The sequence below is a fragment of the Condylura cristata genome, unplaced genomic scaffold (genome assembly GCF_000260355.1).
Source record: "Condylura cristata isolate star-nosed mole 26May11 unplaced genomic scaffold, ConCri1.0 scaffold00020, whole genome shotgun sequence".
NCBI lineage: Eukaryota > Metazoa > Chordata > Mammalia > Eulipotyphla > Talpidae > Condylura > Condylura cristata.
Genome location: NW_004567121.1, coordinates 28,358,928 through 28,378,643, shown reverse-complemented (window position 1 = coordinate 28,378,643; position 19,716 = coordinate 28,358,928). Strand labels below are relative to the sequence as shown.

Genomic DNA, 19,716 nt, shown 5'->3' with positions numbered 1-19,716 from the left:
TTCTTGTGTGACTCCATATACTTTTCCACATCTTTTGTTCCATTTTTTTTAAAGGATACTGCTGGTATTTTGATAGGGGTTGCATTAAATTTATATATAGCTTTTGAGCAAACAGTCACTTTGGTTATATTGACTCTCCCCATCCATGAGCAGGAGTGACTTTATGTTACATCATCACCTTATGTTATGATCTGATTCCTTTAATAATGTTCTGTGGCTTTCACTGAATACACCCTTCACCTCCTTGGTGAGGTCACCATCTTTCTTTAAATTGTGTGATGTCAGTTGTAAAAGCAAATATTAAGAACACTTAACTCAAATGCAGAATCTCTGGTGTGTGGTAAGTTTACGGCTCATCTGTGCATACACACATGCACGGCTTTCATTCTCACCGAAAGGTGAAGACCGGATGTGAAATTATCATCTTGATGGCTGTCTTCTTTGTCTCTGCTGTTCTCTGTTGCTTTTCCACCGCTTTCTTGCCATGTTTTGAATTACTGCGCTTCTTGTTCAACTTCATCCCCGCTTCTGGCCTAGAGCCACATGTCTTCGTTAGGGCTTTGACAGTCTCTGAGGTGCACACTACACATCTGCCACGGAGTTCCTCTCACTTCAATACACGTCTTTACATGCGGTGCAGGTAAATCGTACTTTCCGCTCTGGTCTCCTGCCCTTTGTCCTGCTGCTGCTACACAGGTTGCTTCCATGTCGCTTACAAGCAACCATACAGCATTTACATTGTCACTCAGCCTTTTAAAGAGATTAAAACAGACAAAATAACGTCCATTTTCTCACATAATTACCATGTGCGGGCCTCTTCGTGTCTTTGTGCACCCAGATTTCTACCCTGTATGGTGCTAGTGGTCAACTCTCTCCACTTTGGTCTCCAAAAAGTCCTTCTCTCAGCTTCATGTTCAAAGGCTGTTTGACGCGCAGGGCTCTAGGAGGCCTGTCTCGGCCTTCGGTTCTCTTGTCTTTCACCTTGAATAATTTGTGCCATCGGCGATCTTCTCTCCTTTGTTGCTCTCCATGGGATCTTTCTTCCCTCCCCCCTCTGTCAGTTCCCCCCCCCATCGCTTAATTTAATCACTTATCGTTTCATTAAGAAATGTCTTTAATTTGTATTACTGATATTTATTTGAATTAAATTGAGTTTTCTGAACTGTGGGCTTATGGTCTTCATCAAATTTGGAATTTTCCCTATGATTTCTTGAAATATTCCTCTCTCCCTCTCTCTGGCACTTCACTGCTCCCCAGTGCATACAGAATGTAGCAAAGCCGCTTTGTATAGCTTTTGAGACCCCGAACTGCAGACCCTGAATTAGCGTCCAGCCTTGCCTTACACCCACACGGTCAGCCCTCCAGGCAAAGCATGCCATGTACGCGCCTAAGTCAGCACTCACCAGCAACTGCCTCTACTCCTCCTACTCATCAATCGAAGACTCAAATCCAATTTGCATTTCTTGACCAGCCCAGCACTGCCTCCTCCATGAAGCCTCCTTGACTGAGGCACACTGAGGCTTTTCCTCTGTCTTCCCGCAGGTCTTGTAGGCCAGAGGGTCCCCAAGGGCCTCTAGATGTCCTTTCAGGCATTGTGGGGTGACCCCTATGTAGGCCCAGAAAGGAGAAAAAGAACTGGAACCTACTGTCTCCTTGACTGGAAGTTAAGAATAATGATTGTATCAAAATGTGCCTTTGTGAGACCTTCCTGAGGGAGAAGTTGAACACACAGTATTTTATGAAGAAGTGAGTCAGACAGTGTTTCTCCTTTTTCCAAAGGGAAAAATGAGCCACAATAGCAGATTAAGGCAATTACACTGAGCCAGAGGAAATGCCCTCTAAGGACCTTCGCTCTCAGACCAGTCTCTCAATGCAGCTTCTCAAGAGTTGGAAGAAAACGAAACATCCCAACCTCTAACTTACTTTTTGGCCCAGCAGCAGGGAAGCAGGACTAGCAATCCTGCTCAGGAAACCGCACAGCTCCTGGTTCTAGGTCTCGGGAGACAGAACCCTGGCCTCGTGAGGCCTAGAGGGCACAGAGCAGCAAACTGAATCCCAAGAGTGGAGAACAAAAGCAAATGAACGGGGCAACCCAGAGCAGCTCCCTGGGGAAGGCCTGACATCGAGGCCGTCCCAGCTCACACTGGAAACTCAAGGGCAGAGAACACCGCCCGGCCCTCAGCACACGCCCGTGCCAGGCCACCTGCGGCCCTCGCCTCCAGCTTCCGAGGCAGGCAGACGCCACAGCCTCCTGCCTCAAGAAGCTCCAACACCCCCAAACCTCTCACCCACGCTTGTCACCCCACAGCCAGCTGCCGGGACCCCTCCCACCCACGCCCTGTGCCGCCACGTGAAGCAGAGCCACACAGAAGCCTGAGAGGAACCCTCCGCCCTCCCTGCTTCCTGCACCTGTCCCAGGCCCCGCCCACCCCCGTGGCGTCACGTGTCTCTCTAGAGAACCTTCTCTCTGTGTGACCACCAGCATCTCTGAGCTCAGGCGGTCTCTCAGCTGTCCCTCCAGGCAGCAGCAGAGTGGACAGCAGGTCAGCAAGAGGCAGGGCCGGCAAGAGCCATCCTGATTTGTGACTTCACACAAGCAGAACTCCTAAGGGTGGCACCCGGACAGGTTACAGAGTGACCTGGGGCTTGTTTTATCAGGACGAGCCCCCACGGCATCTGAAATTGGCTAAGGGCCAAATGGTGGGGTCCAGCCTGAACCAGTGAAGGCTACGTGCAGGGGAGACCCTCGGTGACGTAACCTGGCCTGGGTTTCATTAATGTCACTTTCACTAAAAACCCCCTTGAGGACATATTCGGCCACTGTTTTTTTTTTATTACAAGTTTTTTTTTTTATCTTTTTTTATATTTTTTTTTTCCATCTCGACTGTGAACCCCGCGGGTTTCCCATCACCGAGTCACCCGTGTGCCATCACCATAATCCCATGCGTTTCCCCCCCCCCCCGCCCCCATTTTTGATCCCATTCCCCACTCCTCCCCCACAAAATGTCTCTGGTATATGGTTGTTCATTATTTTTGTTATTTTCTCGCCTGGTCCATTATACTCCTGCTATGAGTGACACCATCTGGTATTTTTCTTTCTCTTTCTGGCTTATCTCACTAAGCATGATCTTCTCCAGCTCCATCCAAGTTGCTGCAAAAGACATGTGTTTCTCTTTTTTGGTTGCTGAGTAATATTCTATTGTATATATGTACCACATCTTTTTTATCCAGTCATCTACTTTTGGGCATTTGGGCTGCTTCCATGTTTTTCCAATTGTAAATAAAGCAGCAATAAACATGGGGTACAGGTATCTTTTTCAATCAGTGTTTTTGTGTCTTTTGGGTAGATACCTAGGAGTGGGATTGCTGGATCATAGGGAAGCTCCATGTTTAGCAGTTTGAGGATCCTCCAAACAGTTTTCCATAGTGGTTGTACTAGTTTGCATTCCCACCAGCAGTGCAGGAGAGTTCCTTTTTCTCCACATCCTCACCAACATTTGTTGTTGCTAGTTGTTTAGATGTTCGGCCACTGTTTTCTAAACAGGCCCATGAGGAGACACAGCTTGGCCATGAAGGTACGCAGTGTGTGCACAGCCACGGTTCAGGCATTCCAGCCCATCCCACCCTGCCGGAAACCCTCACTCCCTTTGAAAGAGGAGACGGTACTGCGAATCAGGCTCTGTCTTCTTCAAATAAAACTCTGCCTGTGGCAGCCCTCTCCTGACCCGCTGCTGCTCCCCACAGCAGCGTACTTCGTGGATCAGCCTGTTCTGCTCCCCACTCTGTCTCTGGTGAATCCTCTCGCCGCCCCTGAGCCTCTGGCCTGTACCCCAGTTCTGTGTGCACAAATAAATAAATCTTTAAAAAAAAAAAACAAAAAACAAAATTCTTTGCCATGAATCACTGACTTGGTCTGAGCAGTTGGCTGGTGCCAATTTCTCAGTACAACACAGATACAATTTTTTGGTTTTACGTAGTTCCAGATAAATGTGTAGTAATAGTAACACTTGCAGCTGAACAGGGTTTTGTGGTTTACAACGAGCTTTTACTCGCCACCTTGTCCACTCTCTCAGCACAACCCTATGGAGGCAGCGGCCCGTCGCATGGCCGCGCACTCACCAGGTAAGCGCCAGTCACAGCGCTACCTACGGGCTCGGACGGGGCCTCAGTAAAGGACGGGACGGTATGTCCAAGACCACAGAGCCAGCGGGCAGCTGCCGCCCTGGGACCGGCCTGGGGCCCCGCACCCAGCTCCTGTGCCCCAGGCCACAGCCCTCGCTCACCGAGGAGACCAAGCTCAGGGAGACCAAGCTTGACCCAAACCTGATCCCCAGCGGACACGGTGTGAACTGAAGTCACTGACAAGACAATGAGGAAAAGACAGAACCAGAAATGGAAGACTGCTGGTCCCCGGGAGGGAGGTGGAGACTGTGGAGTGCAAAAGAGGCCCGGAAGGGCTCAAGGTGCCCCTGGTGTCCAGCTCCTGGCCCGGCTTCCCTCCCGACGCCCTGACTCCTTTGCCACAACTGTCACGCTCTCTTTTGGGGTCGATACAGCTGACAGGGTGGTGCCAGAGTCCCAGAAGTACCCACATGTGCAGAAAGGACCAGGGCTACCGCTGACACAACACCTCGCTCCCCACCAGGCCCCTCCCCGGCAAGCAGCCTGCTGGGCCCGCGAGGAGCCCTCCTTGCTGGTCCCCACCCCGCCCCGAAGCTGGCAGGCACAGCTTGGCTCTTCCTTTGCCCCAGGAGTGGACACAGCTGCACACAAAGGCTGCCAGGAGACCTTGCAGTGGGAGCGCCTGGCTGAGGGAGGGGAGGTCAGCAGGCAGCCTGCGGCTCCGTGAGAGGGGAGCTGGTCCCCGGAGGAGAAGGTGGAGACATTTGAGGAGAGGGGTTTGTTTTGCTGATCTGCAAACACTTGTACCGGGATCTCTCAGTCCCACACACACGTATGTTCACATACATGTGCAAAGTCACAGGAGGCCCTCAGAAGTGTTCACACCAGACACTTGGCAATGGTTACCCAGGGAAGAAGAACAGGGGAGGGGAGAAGCTTTTCGCTTTTCCACTCCCCCAGGGGTTGAATGGTTTCTTACAATGAGCACTCACATGACAGATGAGAAACCAATCTTCATCTGCAAAGAGGGCCCCATGTTAACGAAGGAACCCTCAGGGACAGCGGCATAGGGCCGCTGTTGTTTTCCAGGCTTTCCAGAAGGGGCATATTTGTTATTTTTATATTAAGTTGAACCATATGAAGTGCAACTGCCATTTCTCCTGGGTCGCAACTAGTACAATATCGGCGGCTTCACGTGGCTAACCTGACAGTGATTCACCCATCAACGCTGAACACACATGGCAGAACTACTCTGTGGCAGGCCCAGGCCCAACTCCAGGCAATGAGTCTTGTATTTTCGTTTTTTAAGTAAATAAATTAGGCTGGCTCTCCTTGCAGGTAGAACCCCACGTGACTCGTCTGTGCCCAGCATCCAGAAATGCACGCAAACAAATTAGGAGACAGAGGGAAAGAGATACCCACAAATAGGCACACAGATGAGATTATCCACTCTACATAACCGACAGCCACAGCACCCCTGTAAGGAGAGGGCTGTCAGAGGGGAGGATGTGTCAGATTGCAACTAATTCGATAATCATGCCCATCTGAGCTGTTCTGCAGACACAGGACCAGAGAAGAAATAGGGGTGGAGAAGGCGTGAGGACCGTGCATACTGTGAGGACGGCAGTGGCCAGCGGGGAGCCCAGGCAGCAACAGCTCCTCTCCCCACTGCCTCGAACAGCGCATCCCGCCAGGCCAGGGGCAGTGCACACTCTCTACAGAGTGGCCCAGCTCATCAGGCCATAGTGGGTTTCTCGAAATTAATGTAAATGTTTATGCAGACTACAATCTTCCCATGAAGGACTGAGAGCTGAACTTCCAGAACGAGACACCTGCTCCCCAAGTAGCTACAGAGTCGCTAACCCCCGTATGTGTGTCCTGCGACAGGTAGGACGGGCAAGGTCCTCAGAGCAGGCGTGTGCTGGGCAGGGGCTGAGGATGTGAAACAGGTCTGCAGCTTCAGTCTGCAGCCAGAGAAGGTGCCCGGGATGATGCAAGGCGCGGAAACCACACCACCCGAGGGTTTCTTGAAAAATGAGATGGTTTAAGGGGAGACCAAGGCAGAGCAAGAATGCTGGATTCGGATACTGGAAGGGCCCCTGGGCAGGAAATAAGAGGCAGATATGTTACTTCCTCCGGGTGAACTAGAACCAGGAATGGAAGCTCGGAGAGGGCACAACACTGCCCCCCCGGGCAGGGGCACAGGGCGGCACAGAAGCGCTCCACGCAGCCGAGGCCACCCCCCACACCCCTCCGTGAGACCCACTGGACTCACACACAGCAGGCAGGGTCCTCTCTGCATCTCCAATTCTGCTCCAACCTTGGCAGCATCTCCCAAGAGTTTGGCCTAACCCCAAGCCTGTTCGGTGATAGCTGTTTCTCCTTATTTAGTTCTGTATAGCCCCTAATGATAAAATGAGTATCAAAAGAAGTTGCGTCTACAAAACAAAAGTGACAATTGGGGAAACTTCTGATAAATGTGATTAGTTAAAAGAAACTGTTGTTGAATCAGAAGTGGACCAGTCAAGAAGTAAGAAAAGCCATCAGGGCCCTCCCTGGTGGCACAACGGGTTAGGATGCAGCATTGTAGCTAGGCACAGCCGCTGCAGAGCGAGTTGGATCCCCGCCTGCCCCGGAGCTGACACAGGGCACGGCAGACCTCTCCTGGCCCGCCCGCCGCTGCACCCCTCAGCAGTGTACTTCAACGATCTGCCTGTTCTGCTCCCCACTTTGTCTCTGGTGAACCCTGTCACTATCCCGCACCTCTGGCTTGTACCCCAGTTCTGTATGTATAAATAAATCATTAAAAAGAAAAGTCATCAGGCCTTCCCTGGTGGCGCAGCGGGTTAAAGCACAGCACTGAGAAGCTAAAGCCACTTCCCCATGAGTTCGATCCCCGCCTGCCCCGGAGGTGACCACATGGCGCGGCAGACCTCTCCTGACCCGCCCGCTGCTCCCCTCAGCAGTGTGCTTCGTCAGTCGGCCTGTTCTGCTCCCCACTCTGTCCCTGGTGAAGCCTTTCACCGCCCTGAGCCTCTGGCCTGTACCCCAGTTCTGTATGCATAAACAAATAAATCTTAAAAAAAAAAAAAAAAGAAAAGAAAAGTCATCAACACCTAGAAGGCTCTCTACCCAGGTTATTTCCAAGTGACTTTAACTCTCCCTCCACTTTCAGGAAGCTTGAAATTGCAGACAGTAAATACGTCCTACACTACAGAGCGCACCAGCCAGGGCTCCCATATGCAAAGGAAAGATCGTTCCCTTCAACAGAGGATGAGTGACTACAGAGCTGAGTATTTTCAATTAAAAGCTATCTCAAATACCCATAAATGTGTGTAGATATACACATACGATTTTTACTTGATTACTGGATTTTACAGACTTTGAAAACACCGTACTTTTAGCTTACACAGTAAAAAGCAATAAAGTGCTTTGGCAGGGTTTGAGTCATGAACAAGTTACACAGGGGTGCCGACGTCCACATCCATCACCCCACGGAACACCTCTGTCACCCCAAATGTCCCTCTGTGGCATGCCAAGCCCACTCATGCGGCACTGGGGTGAGCCGCTGAACCCCTGTGCTCACCACCATTGAGCACTTGTTTTTATCCTTTTTCACACAGTAAAATTCACTCGGGGGCCGGGGATACAGTCTACGAGCCCACACACAGGGCATGGCCATGACCACCAAAAATGGTCACTTTGCATTAACTGACCAACTCCCTGTCTCGGCCCCTCCGTGAAGAGGAACCTCACTGCCTGGGGGCCTGAGACTTGGCCTTGAGACCAGAGGTCACTGCGAGTCCACTGGGGCACCTGTGCACCTCATCGCCGTGTTCCTCCTCCTTTCTCATCTATAAAATGCCAAGGACAAGAACACTACTCACAGAGGCAGCCCGAGGACTAAATGACATAATGACAAGAAGAACGACTCAAAAAAGCCCCGGGGACGTCGTCCCGCGTACACTGTGACGATCCTCTGCCCTGTGGGTTGTCTGAACGCAAGTGAGCCTCACTGCAACAGAAGTGGAAACAAGGGCTAGAGGGGGTGCTGGGGGCCCCCCAGAAGCGGCCCCACATGGCCTACAAGTTGAACAGTGAGCCCCACCCTCCTGTCCACCCCGAAATCTCTGATGAATCTCGTGAGATGTCATTAACCCTTGTACAGAGAGCCAACCTGAGCCGCCAGGGCCAGAGGGCACGGCGGGTCAGGTTCCTCCAGCCTCAGGCACTGGGCCTCCCGCAGAGCACGAGCCACCTCTGGCAGGCTGAGTGGCTCCCCACCCGCTGCCCGCTGTTATCCATTCCTCCCAGAGGCAGGTGTCAAGGAAAAGATAATAAGTGGAGACTACTGCCCGGTGCAAGAGCGAAAGTCCTACATCTGAAGCACGATATTCCCCATGGGAAACTGCACCTGAAAATATGTTTCATTTGTAAGACAAGAAAGTGGTAGTTGCCCAGAAAAAAAAAAAAAAAAGGGGGGGTCGAGGGTGGAGAGGGGAGATGGCGAGCTCAGGTGCCCCCCAGACAGCCGGAACCTGGAGCCTCTCGCCACCCCGGAGGCCACAGCACCCCAAAGCTCCTCTCCCCCAGAGCCAGGATAACGGCAATGACCCCGTGGCCGAGCCACAAGCGCTGGGGTCTACGTGTGTCAGGCACACTGCAAGGCCACACGTGGGCTGCAGAGGGCTCCCCCCTGCGCCCTCCAAGGAAGGGCGGTGGGCCCAACGCCCACATCTCCGGCCGACACCTCAGCTCTTGTATGTTCTGCATAAATAAATCTTTTAGAAAAAAAATTGTTGCCTAAAGTCACCCTCCTCCATGAAGTCCTTCAGTGAAATAAAGAGGGAACGTCCCAGACTTGCTCCAAACCCTGTAACAGTAGCAACTGCCACCCCCGTGTGGGAGAACTATGTTTCTGGAATGCTTAGTGCCCAACCAATAGCAGGTAAGCTGTTGGCAGGTGCAGGGATGCAGCGAGAACCGAAGAGGGGGACACGTGCCACTCTCCTGGCATTCAGGGCAGCTGTAGCAGCTCCCAACCTGGCAGTGACCTACCCTGGCACCACCACACAGTGCCCTGTGCCCAGAGCTCCTGGGGGAATTACTTGCTTAGTTTCTTAGGCATCTTTAGCAAATCTGTACCCAGTAACTCTCGTGGCAGGCGAGCGTGGAAGCTCCACCTACCCCTGCCCAGTGGGTGACCCAGCCTTGGGTGTATGGGTCACCCTCTTAAGAATTTGGCCCCGAGGGTCAATTCCCCAGGGCCAAGTCCTTTTGGGTGACAAACTCAGCCTTCCAGGGAGAGCCCAGGAGCCACCTATGAAGCTGGGACGGCAGCTGGCCCTCCACTGCCGGCTCTCCCCTGTGGGCACCAAGTCACATTTCGTGGGGCCAGTGTTGAAATGGCTCGTGAGCAGCCACCACAGCCACGGAAATCCAGCAAATGTGCAAATCCAGACTGCTTACGTTTCTGACTAGGGGTAAAGGGTGGGGTGGGAATTCCTTTGAAACTTGTCATTTTCTTCTGTTTACAACAAATCACGTGTTCTTAAAGAGAGGAAAGGGGCAAGGAAAGGAAAGGCCTCTTCTCTAATCAAAGCCAGTTTCTCAGGGACGACGAAAAGAAATGTTGCTGGGAGAAACAGCTGAGACATGATCAGAGAAAGCAGCAGCGAATGCAAATGGCCAGGAGGGAAAAGAAGAGAGGAAATGGGTCTGCTGGTGCTCTACATGAATAATAAACTACAATGATGAGCCAATGAATGAGAAGCCAAGGGCCTACAGAAAAGGACCAGCTGAGTTAATTATGGTTCATCTAGCCAACATCGTGTTACAGTCATTAAAAATGATGATCGTGAAGACTCATTTAAAACAGAAAAACATCTGCACTCTAAAACTAAGAAAAGCAGGAGTAACACACACGCGCACATGGCTTTACAAATTTCACATGGGAGAATGGAAAGGAAAACAAAAACTTGGTTGTGCTAGGATAATAATTGTTTTTGCTCATCTCCAAAGTTTTTACAATACTATACAGCATTTTATCATTGACAAGTCTTAAAATTTCACAAAGAGCAAAAGAGAGTTGGTTATATAGAAAAAGGAAGAAAGAAAGGATAAGGGACAAACCTGGTCAGATTTAGTCAGAGACCAAAGAAAGACCAGAGGTGGTTTCCCAAGAAAGGAATGAACACTCACTAGTATTTGCAAGGTGCTTTAGACTTTGCACGGTGCCTCTAGACACATTATCAACCCCTCCCTAACAGGTAATGAAAGAATGCCAGGGAGTTAAATGTGCCCTTATTCACCAGGTAAACAGGGGCCCTGGTCCCCTCTCCCTGGCCTGCTGTGCTTCCCCAACGCCCAGAAATGAGTGGGGCAAGACACCACCAGACAGGGCTGCTTTCTGCTCCCAAGGTCCATCTGCTCAGCACAGGCCACCTGGCCCCGGCGGGCCCAGGCAGCCACAGGGCTGAGGTGCGGCAAGGATGCTCTTTGACCTTGGGCTGCTCCCTCCTGTGGGAGCCTAAGCTCTTCTTATAATCCCTCACACCTCCCTGGGCAGCTACCCCTTGTTCTCCTTATGGTTAGGGGTGCCATTTAAATGCTGACAGTTTCCAAATCCGAACTCCAGATCTTTTAAGCTTCAGATCTGGAACACGGGGTCTGGTACACAGAAGGTGTGTGATAATTACTCACTGAATAATTTGACAGTGAGTCAAATCATGAGCACATCCAACTGAACTCGTCTTCTCCATCCCTTGCTTCTGTCTTAGCGGGTCGCTCTCCTTGCATGATGCCTGGACTACTTGAAGGCTTCCTCCACAGTCGTAGCTTCATTCAAGTCCACCAGAAAGCTTAACAGACCCCATCTGTAACTTCAGCGTACTAATCTTAAGCAAGAGTGCTTAAGTTCCTTCAATGGAGCACCATCTTGTAAAGATAAAGCCCAAATTCCCTAGCCCTTCTGTTAGGGGGAAAGGATGTCCTGAAGGAACTCTGCAGAGTTTTGTGGACTCCAGCCCTTACTCCAGTGATTGGAAACTACAGCTCCCAGCAACACCAGAGAGAACTGCAAGGACCCAAGGGTGGAGCTAAACAGGCATTCCGGGACTTTTGGGGGGATATAAGGGAGGCACACTCTCTGTCTCTGGACCACAGGCTCTCTCTGGACTGAGTGGCGGGTGGCTGATTGTTTGGCTCTTGATGAACTATCAGTGTTCCAAGTCAGCGTTGCTGGTAGGATGCTCTAGTTAACTTGTATCTCTCTCTCTCTTTCCCTAGGTTGTTCCTTTTCCTTTCCCCTTTGAAAATAAACCCATTATTGAACCTTCTGTGTGTGCCTGCAGTACAACTGAATTTTAAGTGCGAGTGAGGCCCCCCAGACACGCAACCCAGTTCACAGTGGGTTGCTCTAACACTTCCACTCTCTGGCTTTTCTCTTTGTCTTTCCAGCTCCTGATACTCACTCATGCTTCCAGCCCCAGACAAGTAAGAGCCTACCATGACTCAGTGAAAACATGTTCTCACCACTCCATCTCGCAGACTCCTACTCATCCTCAACACTCAATGACCAACTCCCAGAAGCGCCTGTGTCCCTAGGAGCACAGCTCTCACCAGCGGGACGTCACTGCAGCCTGGAACCGAACCGCGAGGGCAGGAGCCAGGTGTCACTCATTCTTTGCATACTCTACCTAAGGGAGCAACTGTTGCAATCCTGGCAAAATGTTTGCTAAATGATAATGGGACAAAGTTCCTCTAGACAGGAGCAACATCTGGAGGAGGTGCGTGCCAAACCAGCTCTTGGCTACCCCTCCATGGGCCCTATGCAAGTCACTTCGCCCAAAGAGATTAGGATTAGGGGAAGAAGGTGTCAAGGACACATTCTCTGGGCTCCAAAGAACCCTCCTCTAGGGCTGCTTTTTCCTAGGCCAGAAAGAACCTTTACTTACAAGTGGCAAAAGAGTACTGACTAGCACGCTGAAGTTACATAAATCCCACTTTAAAAATCACTCTCAAATCACTTAGATTAACACCAGAATGCCTCCCTAACCTAGATCACACCAACAATGTGCCCAGCTCTCAAAGACAATGGATGAGGAAGGAAATAAAGCAAAGCAGGAATCTATGGATTCCACAAGCATCTGTAGCCTGTGGGTCAGGGTCAGGACCAAGGCTGTGCAGGTGCAGGCATTCACTATCATCTGAATTCCCCTCGAGGCAAACGGCAACCTGCTAAGAAAGGCAAATTCAACATGTTTCTGAAAGACAGAAACAAACTCCCACCTCCCAGGAAAGGAACACAAACCTCTCAGCGGTGCGTCTAGCTGAGAGGAAAAGGGCCTGAACCAGTGCCAGAGGGGGGCAGGGACCCCATAACCTGGGTGGGGCCCTAGACCACAGGGCTCAACATTGCTTCAGAAGTTAAGGAAACACTTTCTGGTGAAGCGCCGAGCTGGTGCGGTGAACTACCAGTGCTGCCATCTTTTATTTTTGGTTTATTTATTCATGCATACCAGAACTGGGGTCCAGGCCAGAGGTGCGTGGGGTGAGAGGATTCACCAGAGACAGAGGTACTGAAACACACTGAGGGGAGCAGTGGGCGAGACAGGACGGTCTGCCGCGCCATGTGGGTCCCTCCCTGGCTGGGGATCGAACTCCCTGTGCCTCACAGTGCTGCTCTGACCCTGCATCACCAGGCAGGTCCACGAGCACCACGTTCTTATGTGCACTGCAGCTTCTAAAACTTTCCAACAACCTCAGAAATGCACTTGATTGATCTCAGTACATTAAAGTATCATCCAGTATTTTCTCGCCTTGCGTGGGTCACACTTCTAACTTCTGAAGCATCCTGCGGCCACGGCGTATTCTTGTTCCCTGCCCAGACTCAGGGTTTCCTGCAGGCCCTTCTCCCCCGGGCCCTGGCAAGCAGCTGCCCCAGAGGACACCCCCCAGAGGACACCCGCCCTCCGTTCCTCCCCTTCGTGCACGCACACCTCAGGCTCACTCAGGGTGGATCAACTTCCCGGAGGCTGCCTGGTCGCCGTGAGACTTGCTTTGCTGGGTCTAGCCTTGACACACGTCATTTCCACTTTCCCTCGACACCACCATGCTGAGAGGAAGACCCAGCTGAGCACCTGGCTGGCGGGGTCCCAGGGAGGACCCCGAGGCTCCTGAGGGGTGAGGAAGGCCGCCGCAGAGCTGCCTGGAAGAAACAACGCAGGCAGGGCCCAGCGCAGGCAGCGAGTGACTGGCCTGGCCAGGGAAGCCGAAAACCTGCCCAGCTGAGCAGAATCACGCGCTGATAAACTGTTGCTACGCTCCTCGAGCTGTTACGCAGACATGGGTGACAGGTGGGGAGTGTGTGGATGGGGCCGGGAGCCAGGTGTGCGCAGTAAGGCCACGGAGAAATGGCCACCCCGCACTGGAGAATTCCCTGTGAAGTCAAAACATGACTGATTTGCCCAGACTTTTGATCCAGTTCCAATCTTGAAGAAGGGTGTTTAGACTTCAGCACTGCACGCCACCCTATACTAAGTATCATCCAGTATTTTCCCCAGAACTTGGTCTCACGGACATCATTACTACTCTGTCCTGTAACCCCATCCTCAGCCACGGAAGGTGTGGAAGGGCTGCTGGCTGCAACACTCAAGCCAGATAGTAGGGCTCCATGCTCAGGGCAACACACCTGCCCCCAGAATCACCTCCTCGCCCCACCCCCCACCCCGTGGCTCCCCCTCACAGCGGTGGGCTGAGAACCCAAAAGCCCCATTCTGTTGGGACTGGGCCGCTACGGGCCCGCGGGATGACGACCAGCGGGGTCCCTTCACGACTGCAGGAGAGAGGGACCCCACACACTGAGTTCTGAGCCTGCTCCGCTCCTTCCTAGCTGTGGCCCCAAACCAGTCACTTCACTCAGCACACGTCCGCTCCCCTCTGTGAAACGACCTCTACCGCCGGCTGGTCAGCGGTGGAGACGCTGGTCTCCACCTGCACCTGGCATGACCTCTGCACACACACACCTGAGTGCTGGTCAGGACTGTCCCCTGGGGGAGTCCATCGAGAAAGGGTATCTGGGTGGGAGGCTAGCTAGGGACCCCGATGTTTATTCGGGGCTGGTCTGCGCTAGTGGGTTCTACAACTATGAAGAAACCGCACAGCAAGGATAACTCGGTCTTAGCAACTCGCCTCATGCGTCTACCAGGGCACCTGGGCAGATCAAGCTCAGGCGGGGTGAGCGCCTGGGGGTGCATGCGTGCACACTTAACCTGTGCACACCTACACGTGCACATACCAAGGGAGCTCAGTGCTCGTGAGGCAGTCCTGAGGGGCACGGGGAGACCCAAGCATGGAAACGGGGGTCTGGACCGGCCCTGCCCAGGGCTTGAGCTTCCGCTCCAGAAAAACCCACGGACGCTGAGTGTCGCTTTAAAATAACAAACATGAGGACTCTGGGAGTCACAGCAAGACGTCAGTGAAGCAATGTGGGTGAAAGGTGGGACCTCAGCAGCACAAGCACCCTGGTGACCTACTGGAAAAGCGCCGTGTGTACACAGATGAGGGTCAGGAGAGGCCGCAGAGAAACGCAGCCAGGGAAGGGACCGAGGGGTGGCGCCCACGAAGCTGTGTGCCGTTCGAAGGGACCCTGCCCCCTGTGCGGGGGAGAGGGGTGCTGGTGCCCCCACGCCCTCTGTCTGCATTCCTTGTTATCCTGGTAATGGAGAGGAGGCCTTGGTCCCACCCTGGCCCACAGCAGCTCCCGGGGCCAAGAGCTGCCTTGGGGTTGCCTCCTCCCTCCCTGTTTCATGCACACCTGGCCCACCTGGCCCACCTGGCCCACCCCACCCACCTGGCCCACCTCGCCCACCTGGCCCACTTGGCCCACCTGGTCCACCTGGACCACCTGCACCACCTGGCCCACCTCACCCACCTGACTCACCTGGACCACCTGCACCACCTGGCCCACCTCACCCACCTGACCCACCCGGCCGCTGGCTGCTCAGAGACTCAGCCGAGCTCTTGCTGTTCCAGCCCAGCCAGAGTGGGCTGCTGCCCACGCCTCAGTTCCTGTCCCAACCCACCCCAGGTAGCTTCGTAGGTCCTCCTAGGCAGGTTCCCACACGGAATACTCTGTCCTGGCTTCTCTCCTCCTGTGTCCAATTCCCAGGAGGGGTGAGAGGGGCACTTTCTAATACATTCTCTGGCCACCTGCCTGTTCCCCAGCACTGCCTAGGAAATAACTCGGGGGTCCCAGAGAAGCAGGAAGGAGGCAGAGAGGCTTTCAGGAGCCTAGGGAACACATCCTGCCACTGCCTGCCCCCAACTTTTCACTCCCCAGCGACCCCTCCGTGCCCAGTGACCCAGCCCCTCTGTCTCCCCCCAGCCTGTCACCTCACCTGTGCAATGGGGTAGGTAAGTAACACTGGACACCGTGGACAGAATCCTGAATTCCAGCCAGCTGATGACCCCGAGTCCCTCTCACATCCCCTCGGCCCCCCGGAGTCAAGGGCCTATTCACTGGCTGAGTGATCTGCTAGGCATTGGTAGGTGCTTGAGGAAATATACATCCTCAGCTCTCTCACGTTTGAATTTGCCAACAAGGTCCTAGCAGGCTATTCATTCCAGGAGAGAATTTGCTCCCAAGCAGACTTTCTGCTATGAAATAAGGCTATTAAAGACTCCTCTGGCCGCAGACTCCCGGCAGGCTCCTGACATGTGGGGGGAGGGGGGAGGGTCTCCTCCTCAGCTGTTATCTCCCACCCCCGCCCCCTCTTCCCTGCTTCACCATCTCCTCCATGGACAGTCAGGTGCCAGAAAAGGCAAGCCGTGCCAGGCTCCAGGTGAGGCAGAATGAGGGGAGTCCCTGGCAGCCACAGTCTCTTCTCCTGCACCTCCAGGACCCCTCCAGCTTCAGCCCTATCTGCATTCTGCACCACCAGAGCCACCTCCTGTTGTCTGACCCTCTATTGGGCAGGCTGCGAGGTCATATTGCTCTGTAAAGTTCACCCACTCACTGATGAAGGAAGCCCCAGCTCCACCCTGAACCCCACACCTCATGCCACAGCCCGACTCCACTTGCTTTTCCCGCTGGAACCCCAAAAGGCCTCCTGTGGAAGAGCCCCGGGCAGGCGGGCCGGTTTGCTGGCATCTCAGGCCCCTTGCAGATCTAAGCATGGGCGTGTGGCAGGAGGGCGCAGAGGAGACTTAGGCACGGGCAACGCATCTCCAGTGCCACAGGTGATAAAGGCAACAAAAGCACTCACAGCCCCCTGGACATCCAGTGCCTGATTCAAGTGTGGGCCTGGGCTTGTGCCCACCCACCCAGCAGGGAGTCCCTACTGGCCAGAGCCAGCAGCTGGTGGGAGGCGAGACAAGGGGAGCTGCAGTGCAGGGGAAGAAAAGGGCCAGGGCCAGGAGCAAGTTCCTGGTGTTGCCCCGATGGGGGGTGTCTGGCCACGGGGTCCTACATCCCTTCCGCCAGCCCCTGCCCCTCCCATCCTGAGGGCCCCCATCCCCAGAGGTGCTGGCCCAGAGGAGCAGCCGCGGGTGGACGGTGAGTGGACGGCGCCCTGCTGGCGGCTGGGGAAGGGCTGTCGGGGTTTCTCCAGTGGCGGCACAGGGCCGCCGAGGCTCAGTTTCCGCCATATACGGAGGCACTGAAAGCGGGGAAATGCGTCTGAGGGTGACTGGTGGGTGGGCCTGGGAACTGGGCACCTTTTAAAAGTCACATTAGTCCCAAACAAGTGACTCAGAAACTTTGGAACACAGCCGTCTGGAGCTGGGGCCTCCCGCACCCTATCTCAGGCTCCCTAGCAGACCTTGAGAGCCACTTCCCCTCCCCCTCCGCTCCCAAAGGCCCATGGGGCAAAGCTTCAATGTCAAGGTCATGGAATGTGAATGCTTTTAGTCTTGATTTACTTATTTTTTTATCTTTTTCTGCTTCTCAGTCTCCTGGGAGTTTTGTTTCCTAGCAGCACAAGCAATCGTGGGTCCAACCTCTGGGCCCCAGTGGGGAGAACCATGGACAGCAAAGACCACTCAAGCGGCCTAGGGACCCTGGCGGAGAGGGAAGGGCCAGAAGGGCCGGTGCAGCAAAGGTCGTGGCCAGTTGGAACCCAGGCCTCACACGCTGCCATGCCCAGCTGTCTGTGGGCCCTGGGCTGTGCTTTTCACCGGTCGCCTCTACTCCGCCCAGACAGCTGCCAGCCAGGCCCACAACCAGCACAGACGCAAACTGAAACCCACCAATCTCATGCCACGTTGAAAGGACAGGTTGTCGCCTTATCGAAACAGGATGTTAGGAGAAAAACATGAAGCTATCTGCACGAGCCCAGACTGGGCTCCTGCAGACCGAGAGGCACAAAGCTTCCATGAGCGAGGACACTGCATGAGCCAGAATGGAAAAGCAGGAAGAACCTTGGCCCAAGAACCAGGAAAAAGTTAAAGCAGCGAAAAACCCGTGTTTACTTCTAACCAAGTTGGAGGCAATGGGACAGTCCGACAGAATTCTTGCATCAACCACCAAAGGCACCGGGGGGCCCCTGGAGGCTTGGCCCCCAGTGCCAGCAGACACGGAGGTGGCAGCATGATGGAGCAGGAAGAGCAGTGAACTGGGCAATGGACGCTATAGCCGTGTGGCTGTGTCCTGGCTGTGTGGCCTTGGGCAGGTCACTTTCCATCTCTGGACTCATGCATAGGATAGGACAATGGTGGAACCCACTGACCCTGGACCCCCGTAGGCCCCCGAGAGTGTTTACCAGCTAACAAACTCAGAAGGCCAGGAACCATCTAGCTGGGGTCTTGGCGCCGCGACAGTCTGTTGACTGGGGTCAAATGCCAACCCCTCAGGTAGAACGTGTCCTCCAGGCCCAGCAGAGCTCAGCACGGAGGCCAGTGCAGCTGTCCCCTGCACCAGTCCTCACATCATCCCACTGCTCAGGCACCCTGGGCTCCGGGTGGCGGAAGAGGGGCTGTGACCGCACATCTCTGCTCCCTCCAGCCCCTCAGCGTCCCCCATCTGGCGGAGGGTCACCGAGTCCGCACAACTGAACCAAAGACAGGCAGAGGCCAGACGCCAAAGGAGCCCTCTCTGCCCAAAGGGCACCGCCGAAACTGCCTGGACACCAGGTCTCGGCAGGCCTCTGCCACCCTCTCGGGCTGGACACAGCAACAGTGGCCCTGAGGTCCAGCCCTGCCATCTTCCAGCCTCAGGGCCAAGCACACACAAATTCCAGTGCAGGGCAAAAGCTGAGGGGCAGGCCCTCCTGCCCAGCCGTGACTCCGAGGCGCCCGGGGCACACTGACGCAGGGCAGAGCAAAGCAAACAACACCGCGGCCTCTTCCGAGGCCGGCGGAAGGGGGAAAGGCAGAACTCACCTCTCTCAGCAACTGTAGGCCGTTGAGCGCGTCCTGCTGCTGCTGAGCCACGGTGACCCCCAGGACGAGTGTGTGGACCACGCAGGACACCACGGAGATGACCACGATGGGGCTGAGGCTGAGGGGCAGCGTGATGAAGTAGGAGAAGACAAAGAAGGCCTGCCAGCCCACCGTGTCGCTGGCCGCGTGGGCCCGGGTGAAGTTCAGGCCCAGGTAGGAAAAGATCTGGGCCGTGATGAGCAGCCAGAGCAGGTAGGGCACCACCTTCCGGGTCACCCGGTCCGGGAGCAGCCCCTTTTTGCAGAGCACGAAGAGGATGATGTCCAACACCAGTCCCACGGCGGCCACCATGAGGGGCGCCAGCTTGTCGCTGGAGAAGACCACCGCGCACATGACCACCACGTAGCAGTCAAAGAGGGCGGCGAAGACCACCAGCACCAGCAGGGTCTCGTGGCGCTGCCTTTTGAAATAGGTCTGGTAGAGGTTCTCGAGGGACTCGGGCACGAAGGTCAGTCGCATGAAGCGTGGCAGGCAGAGGCAGGACCCCGAGTTCCGGACGGAGATCTCGTGGGTGCGGCCCACCCCGCGGTCGGGGTCCGAGGGCAGGCTGACCGAGTACTCAGCCGAGTACTCCGCCGAGTACTCGGGGTCGGAGAAGCCCTGGTTCCGCGGCATCTCGGCGGCTGCCTCTTCCACCGCCGAGGAGAAGTGGCCGGGGGGCGGAGGGACGCTCTGGAGCGGGCGCCTAGCAGGGCTCTCGGGGACCCAGGCAAGGCAGAGCGGCCAGGAACGCCCGGAACGCGGAGCGGGTTTGCTGGGCACCGGCAGCGCCGACCGTCTGCAACTGAACAGGACGCGGCTGAGTGCAGGCGGCTCTTGCTCGGCACCGGCGGGTTCTCCAGGACCCACCCGTCCGTCCCCTCGCAGCAGGCGGCCCCTGAGCCGGGCCTTCTCCCGCCACCCCCGCACTCACACGCGCCCGGCCGCACCACCTCGTCCTTCCACGCCAGACACCCGGTTTCCTGCCTGCAGCTTGCCCGGGGGCCTCCGTGCCCGCACCCCCGTGCCATCTCACCACCCCGACCTCCTCGCCTCGGTCTCCGCCAGGCCCAAGCCCTAAGATAAAACGTGCCGGGAAGAAGGCAGAGCCACCCGAGATTCCTGAAGCTTCCTTCTGTTTACTTCCTTTCCCCACCCAGCCCTCGGCGGCCCCGG

The 19,716-nt window shown here is 54.8% G+C and overlaps 1 protein-coding gene across 1 annotated transcript in view; it reads right to left on the bottom strand.

The window, feature by feature from the left end:
• Window positions 1-19,427, bottom strand: part of ADCY3 (adenylate cyclase 3) — a 61,033-nt gene extending 41,606 nt beyond the window's left edge. The window contains exon 1 of the mRNA XM_012727352.1: window positions 18,502-19,427. Coding sequence (XP_012582806.1) covers window positions 18,502-19,176 — 675 coding nt within the window. The 5' untranslated portion in view covers window positions 19,177-19,427. The remainder of the gene's footprint in view (window positions 1-18,501) is intronic.
• Window positions 19,428-19,716: the final 289 nt, after the last annotated feature.